General features: G+C 55.9%; 1 protein-coding gene across 2 annotated transcripts in view; it reads right to left on the bottom strand.

Annotated features, from left to right (window-relative positions):
• ADCK5 (aarF domain containing kinase 5) overlaps positions 1–11,252 on the bottom strand; it is a 19,812-nt gene extending 8,560 nt beyond the window's left edge. Inside the window, exons 1-3 of one of the 2 annotated variants that reach the window (XM_025394964.1) lie at positions 11,164–11,252; positions 4,636–4,739; positions 3,145–3,294 (exon numbers count right to left, since the gene is read on the bottom strand). In XM_025394964.1, coding sequence (XP_025250749.1) covers positions 3,145–3,294; positions 4,636–4,739; positions 11,164–11,175 — 266 coding nt within the window. In that variant the 5' untranslated portion in view covers positions 11,176–11,252. The remainder of the gene's footprint in view (positions 1–3,144; positions 3,295–4,635; positions 4,740–11,163) is intronic. The other variant, XM_025394965.1, reaches the window with a different exon arrangement.
• Between the last annotated feature and the right edge of the window lie 5,088 nt (positions 11,253–16,340).

Below are 16,340 nucleotides of genomic sequence, written 5' to 3'. Positions count from 1 at the left end.
TCCATCTCCAGAACTTTTTCTTTTTCTTTTTTTTTTTTTTTTTTTGGAGACGGAGTCTCGCTCTGTCACCCAGGCTGGAGTGCAGTGGCCGGATCTCGGCTCACTGCAAGCTCCGCCTCCCAGGTTTACGCCATTCTCCTGCCTCAGCCTCCTGAATAGCTGGGACTACAGGCGCCCGCCACCGCGCCCGGCTAGTTTTTTTGGTATTTTCTTTTTTAGTAGAGACACGGTTTCACCGTGTTAGCCAGGATGGTCTCAATCTCCTGACCTCGTGATCCGCCCGTCTCGGCCTCCCAAAGTGCTGGGATTACAGGCTTGAGTCACGGCGCCCGGCCAACACAGAGCATTTTCAACATTGCTGTATGTTTGAAGTTTTTCACAATAAAATGTTGGAGGCCGGGTGTGGTGGCTCGCACCTATAATCCCAGCACTTTGGGAGGCTGAGGTGGGCGGATCACTTGAGGTCAGGAGTTCAAGACCAGCCTGACCAACATAGAGAAACCCGCGTCTACTAAAAAATACAAAATTAGCCAGGTGTGGTAGAGCGTGCCTGTAATCCCCAGCTACTCAGGAGGCTGAGGCAGGAGAATCCCTTGAATCTGGGAGGCAGAGGTTGCAGTGAGCCGAGATCGCACCATTGCATTCCAACCTGAGCAACAAGAGTGAAACTCCGTCTCAAAAAAAAAAGTATCAGTGAGTATTAAATGCTGGAAGGAGGCCGGTTGCGGTGGCTCATGCCTATAATCCCAGCACTTTGGGAGGCTGAGACAGATGGATCACTTGAGGTCGGGAGTTCAAGACCAGCTTGGCCAACATGGAGAAACCCCGTCTCTACTAAAAATTAAAAAATTAGCCGGGCGTGGTGGCAGGTGTCTGTAATCCAAGATACTCGGGAGACTGGGGCTGGGAGAATTGCTTGAACCCAGGAGGCAGAGGCTGCAGTGAGTCGAGATGTCACCACTGTACTCCAGCCTGAGCGACAGAGCAAGACTCCGTCTCAATAAAGAAAGAAACAAACAAACAAACTGCAGGATGGAGGAGCAGTGAGAACAGACGCATCATCTCAACTGCCTCCATATGGCTAATTACAAGGGAATCAAAAGGGGAAACTGAAATCGTGTGCCCCCTGCAGGACAGAAGCAAAGCAGTGTCACCCCTGTGTGATTCCTGCCCAAACGGATGACTGAGTATGAACACGAGCGAACATTAGACAAACCCGCATTGAGAAAACAGGAAGCAGTGAAATGTTTCTGTAAAAGATGAGATGGGGAATATTTTAGGCACTGTGGCCATGCATGAGCACATGGGCAGGGCTGTGTTCCCATAAAGCTTTATTTACAAATCGGACAGCTGCCACACTGGGCCCCTGCATTTGGCCCAGGGAGTCTTGTTGTATAATAATTACAAGCCTGTAATCGTCAAAGGTGTCCAATCATGTACGATGTACCCAAAGAGAGGTCTGACCTTTGTCCCTTCTTAGTCCTCGGAATTTCCTGAGTGATAAGGAGTGCCTCTGTTTTCCATGGTGGCCCTGAGGTTTATGCTAAGGAGGGACTCAGGGCGAAGGCCCGCCACTTTGGGCCCTATGGGGATGGGAGTGGGAGGGCTGGGGCTGGAAACTGAGTTCCTGGGATTTTCTGAGAAACTGGAGATTTTCAATCAATCCCGCCCAAGTATTAATACCCCAATAAAAACTCCAGGCAGGGCCCATGCGGTGGCTCACGCCCGTAATCCCAGCACTTCGGGAGTCCGAGGCAGGTGGATCACTTGAGGTGATCCCGGTTCAAGACTAGCCTGGCCAACATGGTGAGACCCTATCGCTACTGAAAATACAAAAATTAGCCGGGCATAGTGGTGGGCACCTGTAATCCCAGCTACTCGGGAGACTGAGGCAGGAGAATTGCTTGAACCCGGGAAGTGGACGTTGCAGTGAGCCGATATTGCACCACTGCACTCCAGCCTGGGCAGCAAGAGCAAAACTCCGTCTCAAAAAATAAAAAAATAGTAAGTTAAATAAAAAATTAAAAATAAAAAAAATAAGTTAAATTTAGGCCAGGTATGGTAGCTCACACCTGTAATCCCACCCTTTTGGGAGGCTGAGGCAAATAGATCACCTGAACTCAGGAGTTCGAGACCAGCCTGGGCATCATGGCAAAACCCCATCTCTACTAAAAATACAAAAAATTAGCTGGGCGTGGTGGCGCACGCCTGTAGTCCCTGCTACTCGGGAGGCCAAGGCATGAGAACCGCTTGAACCTGGGATATGGAGGTTGCAGTGTCCGGCTATCTGCAAGCTTCCACTCACTGCTGGAGGAAATTTCTGTGAAGTTTCTGGTGAAGTCCCTGAAGGCACCAGAAGCCAAGGCACTTGCTGAGAAACTGACCTAGGCCTGGCAGATGCTCAGAGGCAGGCAGAACAGGACCATACCCTCCCTGCCTCCTTCCCGCTCTGCCACTCCGTTCAAAGGGGCTTTGGGCTAACAGGTTTCTCTCAAAGCCAAGAGCTGGCTCCGCGAGGCTCAGGCTAGGCAGGGCTTTGTGGCTGCAGGAATTCTGGGATCTGACCAAAAGCAGGAATGCCCGCCCAAGGGTTCCAACAGAATGTGTCCCCACCCTCCCCCTGAGTTCTGCACTGTAAGGTAAAGGAGGAAGAAAGGGCCCTGACAGCAATAACCCAATTTTGCCCATCTTCAGGGGCAGAGACAGAGGCAGCCTCCTCTCCCAGGCCCAAACCTTGGAATGGGGTGAGAAGAGAAGGAAGGCAGGGCAGCTGCTTCTCTGCCAGCCTAGAAGCCTGAGGGAGAAGGCCCGGGCCCAGGGCTGGAGCCCCTCCCCACTCAGGCCAAGGCTGATCTGGGGAAGGGCCTGTGGCGGCTGCATCCAGTGTGGAGGACCCTGGTCCACGCCCCGCCCCACAGGCCCGGCAGGGCTCACTGTCCCTTCAGCCAGTGCCTTCCCATGTAGGGAAGGGTGCCTGAAAGCCATCTGTAGAATCCTCAGCAAAGCCCTGCAGCCCTCCCAGCCCCACCCCCCATGCCTGTGAGGGCATCTGGAGTAGGCACTCCTGCACGCCGCACCCCCCGCCCGCCACGCCGCACCCCCCGCCCGCCACGCCCCCCGCCCGCCGCTGCTGGGCCCTCCTACCTGCCAAAGCGCCCCATGCCATCCACCACGAGCCGCATCCTCCTCTTCTCCCGCGCCTCTGCCGTGACATAGCGGGCTCCAAGGAGCAGGGGCGCCCCAACGACTGCGCTGGAGAGCACCTTCCTCCACAGGGGTGTGGGGCTCGAGAACCTGAGGGGAGACAACACAGCCTGGAGGCGCCACCCCCACATTCAGCTGGCTCTGACCTCTGCCCCCCGCCTCCCCGAGCACCACCTCTCACTCCTGTGTGCACAGCCATTCTCACAGTGTGGTCAGCAGAGAACACCACTGTATCAGTGTCCCCTTCCCTGAGCCCCTGCACCAGATACCCCTGCACCAAAGCCTGGCACCAGATGGCCGTAAGGGGCAGGTCTCATTTGGGTCTGTCCGGAGACCCAGCCAACGGGGCCGTGGGACATGGAAACGGCTCCTCAGGTAAAGGAAACAACTCAATAGCAGGTCTGTGCTCCTCATGGACCGGGGCCACCTACACTGTGAAGAATCACAGCCACTGTCCACCTCACAAGGTTCGACTGGATGGTCATCAGCACAGCAGAGACAGAGAAGATGTGAGGTCAGCACGTGCAGAGTCACGTGACAGTACAGAGCAAGGAACAAAGCTTCGCCCATGCTGAACATAGTAGAATCCCCACACATGCTGTATACAGCAGGAGCCCAATACTCGCTGAATACAGCAGGAGCCCAATACTTGCCAAATATAGCAGGAGCCTGATACAGCAGGAGCTCTACGCATGCTGAACACAGTAGGAGCTCCATGTATGCTAAATGCAGCAGGAAACCCATAATGCTGAGTGCGGCAGGCACCTGAGCACCCATCTGTTTCTATACCCGGCCGCAGGTGCCTGAACACTCATCTTTTTCTGCATCCAGCCACATCTGTCCCAGGGACACAGGTTCTCCTACTGCAGAGCTCTCGGAAGAAGGAGACCCCTGCCAGGTTCACCGAGCCAGTGGCACTCGGGCAGCTCACCCTGCCTGCCCTGCCTGGCCGCGTCTACCCTCCACAGTCTTCCTGCCTTGCCACCGCCCATCTGCCCACTGTGGTCCAGACTTGCTGGCCTCACGACCTTGTCTGGCCTTTCCTTCTGCTCAGAACCCTCCCTCTACATCTCTTCTTGCTGCTCCTCCAATTGTGTGACCCCCGCCTACAGTCGCCCCGCCCTCCTCCAGGCTCTGAATGACCCGGTTTGCTCTTCAGAGCGGGCGCTCCATGTGCACCCTTCCTGATTTGCTAGCTGTCCGCTCTAAACGCTGTGGTCAGGGCGTGCCCACCCCGGGCATGGTCCCATGGGTCAGGACCTGGGGGTCTCTAGTTCCAGCACACCGCACTGAGGAGCAAACATATCTTGTCTCGGTTGGGGGTACAGGAGAAGGACCAGCCTCGGGCCCTCGACCGCCACCTCTGCATGCACACAGACACCATCCATGCCGGCCTGGGTGAGAGGCACATGCCTGTGGAGGACTCATTACCTTGGAGGAAGGACCCTGACGTTTCTCCTGAAGAATGCAGCAGGGGACGGCCAGGGCTTCTGCCTGCTGTGCAGCAGAGCAGAGTGGAAATGGCAAAGCTGCAACTGCAAAGAGAGGAAATTGTGTGGGGTCGAACGAGGCCAGGACACGCCCCTGCCCTCAACCACTACCAGTGCTTACACGTGCTGGAGTCTGAGTCAGCCTAACCCTAAACCTAATGTATGAGTCCATTCTCACACTGCTCTAAAGAACTACCCAGGCCGGGCGCAGTGGCTCACGCCTTTAATCCCAGCACTTTCGGAGGCCGAGGCGGGTGGATCATCTGAGGCCAGGAGTTCGAGACCAGCCTGATCGACATGGTGAAAACCCATCTCTACTAAAAATACAAAATTAGCTGGGCATGATGGCGCATGTGTGTAATCCCAGCTACTCGGGAGGCTGAGGCAGGAGAACTGCTTGAACCTGGGAGGTGGAGTTTGCAGTAAGCCGAGATTGCGCCACTGCACTCCAACCTGGGCAACAGAGAGAAACTCCATCTCAAAAAAAAGAGAACTACCCAAGACTGGGTAATTTATGAAGAAAAGAGGTTTGTTTATTTTTTTTTATTTTTATTTTTATTTTTTGAGGTGGAGTCTCGCTCTGTCTCCCAGGCTGGAGTGCTGTGGCCGGATCTCAGCTCGCTGCAAGCTCCGCCTCCCGGGTTCCCGCCATTCTCCTGCCTCAGCCTCCCGAGTAGCTGGGACTACAGGCGCCTGCCACCGCGCCCGGCTAGTTTTTTGTATTTTTTAGTAGAGACGGGGTTTCACCGTGTTAGCCAGGATGGTCTCGATCTCCTGACCTCGTGATCCGCCCATCTCGGCCTCCCAAAGTGCTGGGATTACAGGCGTGAGCCACCGCGCCCGGCCTGTTTTTTTTAAGATGGAGTCTCACTCCGTCTCCCAGGCTGGAGTGCAATAGCATGATCTCGGCTCACTACAATCTCCGCCTCCCGAGTTCAAGTGATTCTCTTGCCCCAGCCTTCTGAGTAGCTGGGACTACAAGCATGCACCACCACATCCAGCTACTTTTTACATTTTAGTAGAGACGGGGTTTCACCATGTTGGCCAGGCTGGTCTAGAACTCCTGACCTCAAGTGATCTGCCCTCCTCAGCCTCCCAAAGTGCTGGGATTACAGGCATGAGCCACCGTGCCCGGCCTGGGTTTAACTGACTCATAGTTGCACAGGCTGTCCAGGAAGCATCACTGAGAGGTCTCAGGAAACATGGCAGAAGGCAAATGGGAAGCAAGCACAGTATGGGTGAAGCAGTGGGGGAGCGGAGAGAGAGAGAGAGAGGGCCAGCGAGAGGGCAAAGGGGAAAGTGTCACACACACTGTTAACCCATCAGATCTGAGAACTCACTATCACGAGAACAGCAAGGGGGATCTGCCCCCATGATCAGGTCACCTCCCAACGAGCCCCTCCTTCAACACTGGGAATCACGACTCGGTGAGCTTTGGGTGGGGACACAAAGCAAAGCCACATCACCCAGTTAGTCAGCAAAGACTGTCAGCACCGCTGGGCTCACGCCAGGAAGCCAGGCCCCCAGGTTTGACTCCGGAATGGAAACACTGTCCTACCTCCTAGGAGGAAGGCTGAGAGTCACAGTAGCACAGGAGAGAAGGCTAACGCAGCTTAACCAGGGCTGAGGCCTCGGATGCTGACAGTTCACCAAACACCCCGTCTTTGAATGTCCCCTCAGCTTCTGCAGGAAGAGATGGCGTCACCGTCTGGCTCATCTGGGATGGGACCTACCCCGTCCCTGCCCCTGCACTCTCTTGGCAGCACCCTGACCTGTCATTTGCTATTTCCTGCTGCTGAGACCACTGACCAGTGGCCAGAGGAAAGCAGTCCTCATCTCAGAAGGAAGCAGCAACAGTGCCCAGCCACGGAATCAGACAGCAGATGCCAACCTTGAAGGTGGACGCCCGGATGGGAGGAGTGGCCTTGTAGGTCACTGTTCTGACAGCAAATGAAGAAACTTACAACTTACTGAGACTCCACAGACAGGGACCCTGTACAGCTTCTACTTGGAGGAGGGGAAGACGTGCCACAGCTAGCAGGACACACGTGAAAAAGCCCTTAGGATCGGGCACGGTGGCTTATGCCTGTAATCCCAGCACTCTGGGAGGCCGAGGAGGGTGGATCATAAGGTCAGGAGATCGAGACCATCCTGGCCAACATGGCGAAACTCCGTCTCTACTAAAAATACAAAAAAAGTAGCCAGGTGTGATGGCGCATACCTGTAATCCCAGGTACTTGGGAGGCTGAGACAGGAGAATCGCTTGGACTTGGTAGGCGGAGGTTGCAGTGAGCCAAGATCGAGACACTGCACTCCAGCCTGGGCGACAGAGCAGGACTCCATTTAGAAAAATAAATACATAAACAAAGAAGCCCCACCACAAGTCTCTTGACACATCGTGCTGCTTTATTTTTGTGTCTATGAAAACACCACATAGAACTTAAAGTATAATTAAAAAGANTCCAGCCTGGGCGACAGAGCAGGACTCCATTTAGAAAAATAAATACAGGCTGGGCGCGGTGGCTCAAGCCTGTAATCCCAGCACTTTGGGAGGCCGAGACGGGCGGATCACGAGGTCAGGAGATCGAGACCATCCTGGCTAACACGGTGAAACCCCGTCTCTACTAAAAAAGACAGAAAACTAGCCGGGCGAGGTGGCGGGCGCCTGTAGTCCCAGCTGCTCGGGAGGCTGAGGCAGGAGAATGGCGTGAACCCGGGAGGCGGAGCTTGCAGTGAGCTGAGATCCGGCCACTGCACTCCAGCCTGGGCGGCAGAGCGAGACTCCGTCTCAAAAAAAAAAAAAAAAAAAAAAAAAAAAAAAAAAAAAAAAAAAAAAAAGAAAAATAAATACATAAACAAAGAAGCCCCACCACAAGTCTCTTGACACATCGTGCTGCTTTATTTTTGTGTCTATGAAAACACCACATAGAACTTAAAGTATAATTAAAAAGAAAAAAGAAAGAGAGAAAGAAAGAAAGAAAGAGCCGGGCGCGGTGGCTCAAGCCTGTAATCCTAGCACTTTGGGAGGCCGAGACGGGCGGATCACGAGGTCAGGAGATCAAGACCATCCTGGCTAACACGGTGAAACCCCGTCTCTACTAAAAATTACAAAAAACTAGCCGGGCGAGGTGGCGGGTGCCTGTAGTCCCAGCTACTCGGGAGGCTGAGGCAGGAGAATGGCGTGAACCCGGGAGGCGGAGCTTGCAGTGAGCCGAGATCTGGCCACTGCACTCCACCCGGGGGAAAAGGGAAAGCCCCGTCCCAAAAAAAAAAAAAAAAAAGAAAGAAAGAAAGAAAGAAAACACAGCTCTCACCAGAAACCTTGGTCTCCTGATCACACTTGACCTATGATGAGGTCTTACAACTCCCTCAACCCCAAATTCTCCAACTGAGAGCTCTTCTAAAAAGTCAGGCTTTGGGGGGAAAGGACAGTGCATAGCCAGTCATGCCCCCGGCGCTAACATGGTCCTCAACACTGGACGTAGTAAGGAACTGACTTGCCAGCTGGTTTCTGGCCAGAGCTCAGAGCCCTGGAGAAAATTTCAAGGACTCCAAACAACACAAAAGCCAAAGGAAAAGTCCATGACCTCCTGTCCCTAGAAGACGGGCTGACAGAAACCTCTGCTTGGCGAGGTCACACCCAGCAAGTGCTGATTCACAAGGAAAACCCGAGGCAGCCGGGCAGCGACTTGTAGGTGGGTCATCTACCTGCTGCCTACCCAACCTGCACCTCCTGACACTGGCCACCTCTGGTGCCAGCGCGTGCACGGCCAGAGGCCCCGCGATCAGGCAGCCGTTCCCAGGGACTGTGGAGAGACTCCGAACAGCAGCTCATAAGTGGCTGCAAGGGAGCTACCTCCAGGTGGGTATCCCAACCACCACCCTCACATCTGTTACCAACAACGCAAGCTGCTTGCGTTTCAACGGGCTCCACTGAGTAGGTGAGGCCGGGAAAGTCATGGCTATCTGATCGCTAATCTCCAACAACAGTTTTCTGCTCTCTCCTCAGGAACCAACACTGCAAAAGGGGCTCCAGCTGCGTCTCTCACCCCTATTCTCATCCAGGACAGAGATCCCTCCAGTAGACCCTGGGCCACCATCACCCTACCCTGGTCCACCAGCAGCCTCGCTCATGCCCACGCCTGGCTCCACCTTGCTCACCGTGGTCCTATCCTGCCACTGCCCTCATCACACGCCAGCGTGACTATTAACTTACAGAATCTGTCTCCCCAATAGACTGTGAGCAGGGCCACCTCTCACCATCTCTGAATAAGCAGGCACTCAATGAATGCCTGCCGAATGAGACCAACAGCTGTGAAGCACAGGACTGAACAGAACCCCACATGCCAACAGGCAGCAGGTCACAGGCAAGAGATGGCAGCAGCCCCTGCCTCAGGCTGGTCCTGGACACAACCCAAGTAGGGCCCATGAGGCTGTGCAAGAGCCTGGCTCCTTTGAATGTGGGGTGCCCAGCACACCCAGACCATCCTCTCTGAAATTCCATCACACAGGAGAGCTCCCCAAGGTCCAGAGAGGTTATGGGTGGGGCGGCAAGCCTGCAGCCACACCTCCCAGAAAGACTTCCCAGAGCCCCATCCAGGGCAATTCTCACGTCACACACACAGCCCCAACCTCACCCAGAACATGACCTCTAAGCTGCCAGAAGATAAGCAGTCTTTTAGACGGTGAATTCTCAGGGCCTTCCCCCCACACTCCTGAGCCGTCCCTGGTGACACTTATCCCTGCAGCTCCCCTCACTTCCAAAGCCTTGCAGTTTAGACAAGATGAAACGGGTGCCCTCGGCCCCCACCTCTCAGGCTTCCTATAGTGAGAGTGCAGTCGGTCTGCACACACAGAAACAACGCCCTTTCCAGAGTGGCTTTAGACCCCAGCTGACTACCTTGAGAGCAGCAAGTGTCTGAGTGGTAACAGTCACACAGGTATCACGAAGTTCACAACCAAAGGGCGTGCTTTGGCCACAGAACCACGTGCATGTTCAATCGTGCCTGGTTTTCCAGCACCTGCAGATGAGGAAGATGCAGGTCCCACAGACAGGCTCGTCCACAGCAGTGAGAAGCAACTGCTGAGTCTCAGAATGACGCCAGAAACGAAAAACCACGAACGGATGACCAGAGCCTGGGGAACCCAACAGCCCTGTGCCCAACAGGAGGGGAAACTGAGGCACATAACTGTCCCCAAAGTTAGGAAGAGACAGATTGGGAGTCTGGGCGGGGTAAGTGGGTCTGGCGACTACACACGCCGTCCTTCTCCCAGGGTGTGTGACCCTCTCAGCCCCAGCCAGCCCTCAAACGTAGACTGGACCCAGCCCTGCTCACTGGCCACGAGCAGCTCCTAACCAGGGGCTAAACCAACCTGTCCAATCGCTGGGGTTGGGGAGGGACTGAGTGACCTGCACGTGGGAAGACTTTGTCACCTGAAAGGAGCTGCACTGAAGGCCACCTCCCCGTCCCATGAAGCACCCTGGGGTCACACAGCTGGGCTGGGGCACGAGTGGGCCGTCCATGCGTGCTATTAATAGCCAGACTGTCAAGGCTAGCTTATCGCCAAACACAAGCTCTGCTGACATTCCAAGAAAAAAAAGGAACGGTGCCAGGAGCCCCTTCCATCTCTTCGGGAAGGGGGCGGGTAAGATGCGTGTCAAGGCCTCTGCCCCGCCCCCTCGCAGTCCTAACCGCAGGGACAGTGGAACGGGACCCAGCGGCCACGTGGGAGCGGGGAGACGCCGAGGGCCTGAGAGAGGGGGCCTCGGAGCCGTGGGAAGCGCGCCCCTGAGCCGGGGCAAGGGCGCCCAGAGCAGAGCCCGCCCTGCAGCCCCCGCCCGCCCGCCGCCTCAGGGCAGGGCGGGCCCGGCAGGGAGGCGAGCGGAGGAGGTCCGGGGCAGCAGGCTGGGCAGGGAGGCGTCCGTGACCCCGGGAGGCCGCCGCGCGAGGGGAGCGGCGCCAGAGGCCTCCCCGCGGGGCCCCTGCCCTCTGGAGACCGCGCTCTCCGGGGCGCCAGGCAGCCGCCTCCGGGCTGGGCGGAGAGGCCCCTGCGACTCCCGGTGCAGGCGGCGTCAGGGCTGCGGGTGCGGCTCCCGCCTGAAATCCCAGCTCTCCGGGAGGCTGAGGCGGGCGGACCGCTAGAGCCCAGGAGTTCGAAACCAGCCTGAGCAACATGGCGAGACCCCGACTCTGCTAAATACAGAGTTGACCGCGCGCGGTCACGCCTGCGGTGTCAGCTACTTGCAGGGCCGAGGCGGGAGGATCGCCTGAGTCCGGGAGGCGGAGGCTGCGGTGAGCGGACATCGCGCCACTGAGCTCCAGGGCGACAGAGCGAGACCCTGCCTCAAAAAAACAAAGGGAAAAAGAGCCCCGAGGATCTCCGGGGCGGCGTCTGGGGACCTGCGGGTCTCGGGTCACTGGGGTTGGTGTGCAGGATCTCGGGCGCCCCGGGCCAGGAGGGTCCTCACCGGTCGCCACATCTCCGACCACTGCTCCGCTCCGTTAGGCTCCGGCCCGGCGCGGCTCTGCGTCTCGCAGCCCAGCAGTCCCTGCGGGAGGGCGCACAGTGCGCACGCGCCGGAGCCGAGCGCTCCGCCCCGTGGGCGGTGGGCGGGGCTGCAGGCCACGCCCCGGTCCGTGCCGGCCTCCGCGGCAGGGCAGCGTCCCCTGGCGGCCCCCAGAGGCGTAGCTTTTGGCGCCCGGACCGCGCCCGCCTGAGAGCGGAGGGTTCCAGTTCCGCACTGGGCGCACTGCGCATTCCCGGGCAGCCACCTGCAGGAAGGACTGCAGTGAGAAGCGTGTGGCTAATCCGGGGAGGGCTGAGGGCTTCCTGAGGTATCGCCCCCTCCTCAGCACTTCGTGCTAGTGTGATTAGAGTGAATCTCTTTAACCTCAGGACTCCAACTCACCACCTGCCTGTGCGAGGGCCAAGGAGATGCCTCTGACTGGGAACTGGAAGACAACCAGGAGAGCGGCCACAGGGGTCCTGGAGCAGCTCCTGTGCCCATGGGGAGACCTACCCAGGGCCAGGACTTCAGATTCTGGGGTCCAGTTTGCAGCCCCCCTTGGTCCCTGTCTAAACTTAGCTTCGGCCGGGCGCGGTGGCTCAAGCCTGTAATCCCAGCACTTTGGGAGGCCGAGACGGACGGATCACGAGGTCACAAGATCAAGACCATCCTGGCTAACACGGTGAAACCCCGTCTCTACTAAAAAATACAAAAAACTAGCCGGGCGAGGTGGCGGGCGCCTGTAGTCCCAGCTACTCGGGAGGCTGAGGCAGGAGAATGGCGTGAACCCGGGAGGCGGAGCTTGCAGTGAGCTGAGATCCGGCCACTGCACTCCAGCCTGGGCAACAGAGCGAGACTCCATCTCAAAAAAAATAAAAAAATAAAAAAATAAATAAATTTAGCTTCTTATGGGAACGTCAGTGACGTCACAGCCTCCTCAGTGCCCGAGGCTGCTACTCCTCACTCTGTGACAGCCCTGGCTGGGTAGGGGCACAGGCCCGGGCACTCCATGCAGCCAGCAAGGCTGCTGATGGACTGACGTCACCGTCCCCGAACAGGCCAGGGATCCTCAGGTGCCAACACGGGTCCTGGCACTTACTGCCTGGAAGCCCTCCTAGACCCCACTGTGAGCATGAAATAAAACACTGTCCTTGTGGAATCCACCAGGGCTCCTGAGCCAGCAGCTGGAAGTAAGAGGTTTTCAGGCCTCAAGGCCTTTTCGCAACTCTCACAAGTGGCTCCTCCTCCTCCCACAAGTGGCCCCTCATCCTCATCTTCCTACATTCCTCTTGCTCCTCCCACTGGGACTGAACCCAAAGGCATCTCTTCAGTGGGGTGGTCCCAGCCTAGGGAAAGCCGGTGCCTCCAGCCCTCTAGTGCCCCTTCTGTTATGGCGTGTCTCCTGTGAAGTCCGTCATCCCCACGGTCAAGTATGCTGTGCTCAGTGATTCTGTGTGCCCTGCATCACTTTGCTAGCAGGACAGGGATTGGCCTCCAGTCCCTCATCCCCAAAGCCCAGACTAGAACTTGACAGATGGACCTGGGGCCCCTCCCAGAGCTGGGCTTTGTGGAGTGTTCTCATTTGCTAACATCTGCCTCCCTCAGCAACCTTTCCTGTGTAATGGAACAGGTCCAGAAGAGCCATGTGGGCTGACACAGTAAGGCCTCCAGGCATCTGTGCAGTGACGTGAGCAAAGTGTGAGCTGCAGGGCGGGGTATGCCGTGCCTTGCCTAGGGGCCCGGGCATTGCCATCACAGGGAGCCTTGGCCATCAAACCTACATGGCTGCCCCATGGTGGGAAGCGTCGGGTGGAGGACTCTGCCACCCACTCTTGGGAGACACCCCTAAAATGAATGAAGGAATGACCTCTGTCCTGTTTTCACATCATGGGAGCCACACTGTGGCCTAGGATCCTGCCCGGACTGCAGGGCCCTGGATGGGGTGTGACATCCTGCCCCTGAGGGTGAGGCAGGGAGTCGATGTCACACAACTGAGCCACAGGCCCAGGGACGTGGTGAAAGCCTTCCCCAGGACCCAAGTGCCCACAGCCCCTGCCCCTGCCCCATCCAAGCCCCAGAAATGCAGCTCACTCCAGCCTTTCAGTGCAGCCCCGCTCTGAAGCCCATCCGTCACCTCCCAGCACTCTCACGTTCCCAAAACCCTGTGTTCCCAGTCTCTTTGGTGTCCAAAACTGTCATTAAAGAAAGAAGGGGCTGGGCACAGTGGTTCATGCCTGTAATCCTAGCACTTTGGGAGGTCAAGGTGGGCAGATCACCTGAGGTCAGTTCGAGACCAGTCCAGGCAACACGGTGAAACCCCGTCTCTACTAAAAATGCAAAAATTAGCCGGGCCTGGTGGCGTGTGCCTGTAATGCCAGCTACTTGGGAGGCTGAGGTGGGAGAATTGCTTGAACCTGGGAGGCGGAGGTTGCAGTGAACTGAGATCAAGCCATTGCACGCCAGCCTGGGTGACGGAGCGAGACTCTGTCTCAAAAAAAAAAAGAAGCCGGGCGCGGTGGCTCACGCCTGTAATCCCTGCACTTTGGGAGGCCGAGGCGGGCGGATCACGAGGTCAGGAGATCGAGACCATCCTGGCTAAGACGGTGAAACCCCGTCTCTACTAAAATACAAAAAACTAGCCGGGCGAGGTGGCGGCGCCTGTAATCCCAGCTACTCGGGAGGCTGAGGCAGGAGAATGGCGCGAACCCGGGAGGCGGAGCTTGCAGTGAGCCGAGATGGTGCCACTGCACTCCAGCCTGGGCGACAGAGTGAAGACTCCGCCTCAAAAAAAAAAAAAAAAAAAAAAAGAAAAAAGAAAAAGAAAGAGAAGGTTAAATAGGTGTTAAGAAGCGTGGCTCTCACAGAGCTATAAAATGAGCACGTGTTCATTTCATGTCTCCTGAGCTGAGCATTGTCCCCCAAAAGAGCCCCAGGCCAGGCATGGTGGCTCACGTCTGTAATCCCAGCACTTTGGGAGGCCGAAGTGGGTGGATCAGGAGATTGAGACCATCCTGGCCAAGATGCAGAAACCCTGTCTCTACTAAAATACAAAAAATTAGCCGGGTGTGGTGGCATGTGCCTGTAGTCCCAGCTACTTGGGAGGCTGAAGCAGGAGAATCCAGGAGAATCACTTGAACCTGGGAGGCAGAGGTTACGGTGAGCTGAGATCACGCCACTGCCACTGCCTGGTGAAGAAGAAGGAGAAGGAGAAGGAGAAGAAACTGTCCTAACCCCTAGAGCCTGGGAATGCAAATTTATTTGGAAATGGGATCATTACAGATGAAATTAAGCCAAGGGTCTTTAGACAAAGTCACTGTGGGTAAGGGCAGGCCCTGAATCCAATGACTGGTATCCTTACAGGAGAAGAGAGAGGGAGATTTGGGACACAGAGGGAAAGGCCACATGAAGATGGAGGTAGAGACAGGACTGAGATTATCACAGCAGAGGTGCCCCGGAGCCGGCAGCTCCACAGCAGGAAAGAGAACTGGCGGGTTCTTCCTCAGAGCCTCAGAGAGAACCAACCCTGCTGACACCTTGATTTCAGACCAGTGTTTTTGTTTATCTGTTTTGTTTACACACACACAGCACTGCAATTTCAGACTTCCAGTTTCTAAAACTGTGAGAGAATAAATTTCTGGCTGTTATTTTTTAATTTTTTTTGAAACAGAGTGTCACTCTGTTGCCCAGGCTGGAATGCAATGGCACAGTCTTGGCTCACTGCAACCTCTGCCTCCTGGGTTCAGGTGATTCTCCTGCCTCAGCCTCCTGGGTACCTGGCACAATCTCAGCTCACTGCAAGCTCCACCTCCCAGGTTCACACCATTTTCCTGCCTCAGCCTCCCGAGTAGCTGGGACTACAGGAGCCTGTCATCACACCCGGATAATTTTGTTTGTATTTTTAGTACAGAAAGGGTTTCACCGTGTTAGCCAGGATGGTCTTTATCTCCTGACTTCGTGATCCACCCACCTTGGCCTCCCAAAGTGCTGGTATCACAGGCATGAGCCACCGTACCCGGCCCCTGGCACTATTATTATTATTTATTTATTTATTTATTTATTTATTTATTTTGAGATGGAGTCTCGCTGTGTCGCTCAGGCTGGAGTGCAGTGGCCAGATCTCAGCTCACTGCAAGCTCCACCTCCCGGGTTCACGCCATTCTCCTGCCTCAGCCTCCCAAGTAACTGGGACTACAGGCGCCCACCACCTCGTCCAGCTAGTTTTTTGTATTTTTTAGTAGAGGCGGGGTTTCACTGTGTTAGCCAGGATGGTCTCGATCTCCTGACCTTGTGATCCACTCATCTCGGCCTCCCAAATTGCTGGGATTACAGGCGTGAGCCACTGTGCCTGGTCCTATTTTTATTTTTTATTTTTATTTTTTATTTTTATTTTTTATTTTTTTTTTTTTTTGAGACGGAGTCTCACTCTGTCACCCAGGCTGGAGTGCAGTGGCGCGATCTCGGCTCACTGCAAGCTCCGCCTCCCGGGTTCACGCCATTCTCCCGCCTCAGCCTCCGAGTAGCTGGGACTACAGGCGCCCGCCACTGCGCCCGGCTAGTTTTTTGTATTTTTAGTAGAGACGGGGTTTCACCGTGTTAGCCAGGATGGTCTCGATCTCCTGACCTCGTGATCCGCCCGTCTCGGCCTCCCAAAGTGCTGGGATTACAGGCTTGAGCCACCGCGCCCGGCCTATTTTTATTTTTTTAAGAGACAGGGTCTCACTCTGTGGCCCAGACTGGGGTGCAGTGGTGTGATCACGGCTCACTGTAGCCTCGACCTCCTGGGATCAAGGGATCCTCCCTTCTGAGCTTCCCAAGTAGCTGGAACTATAGGCATGCACCACCACACCTAGCTAATTTTAAAATTTTTCTGGCCGGGCGCAGTGGCTCAAGCCTGTAATCCCAGCACTTTGGGAGGCCGAGACGGGCGGATCACGAGGTCAGGAGATCGAGACCATCCTGGCTAACCCGGTTAAACCCCATCTCTACTAAAAAATACAAAAAACTAGCCGGACGAGGTGGTGGGTACCTGTAGTCCCAGCTACTCCGGAGGCTGAGGCAGGAGAATGGCGTAAACCCAGGAGGCGGAGCTTGCAGTGAGCTGAGATCCGGCCATTGCACTCCAGCCTGGGCGACAGAGC

This window comes from Theropithecus gelada, chromosome 8, assembly GCF_003255815.1.
Source record: "Theropithecus gelada isolate Dixy chromosome 8, Tgel_1.0, whole genome shotgun sequence".
Classification (NCBI taxonomy): Eukaryota; Metazoa; Chordata; class Mammalia; order Primates; family Cercopithecidae; genus Theropithecus; species Theropithecus gelada.
This window is presented reverse-complemented; position numbering and strand designations above follow the sequence as displayed.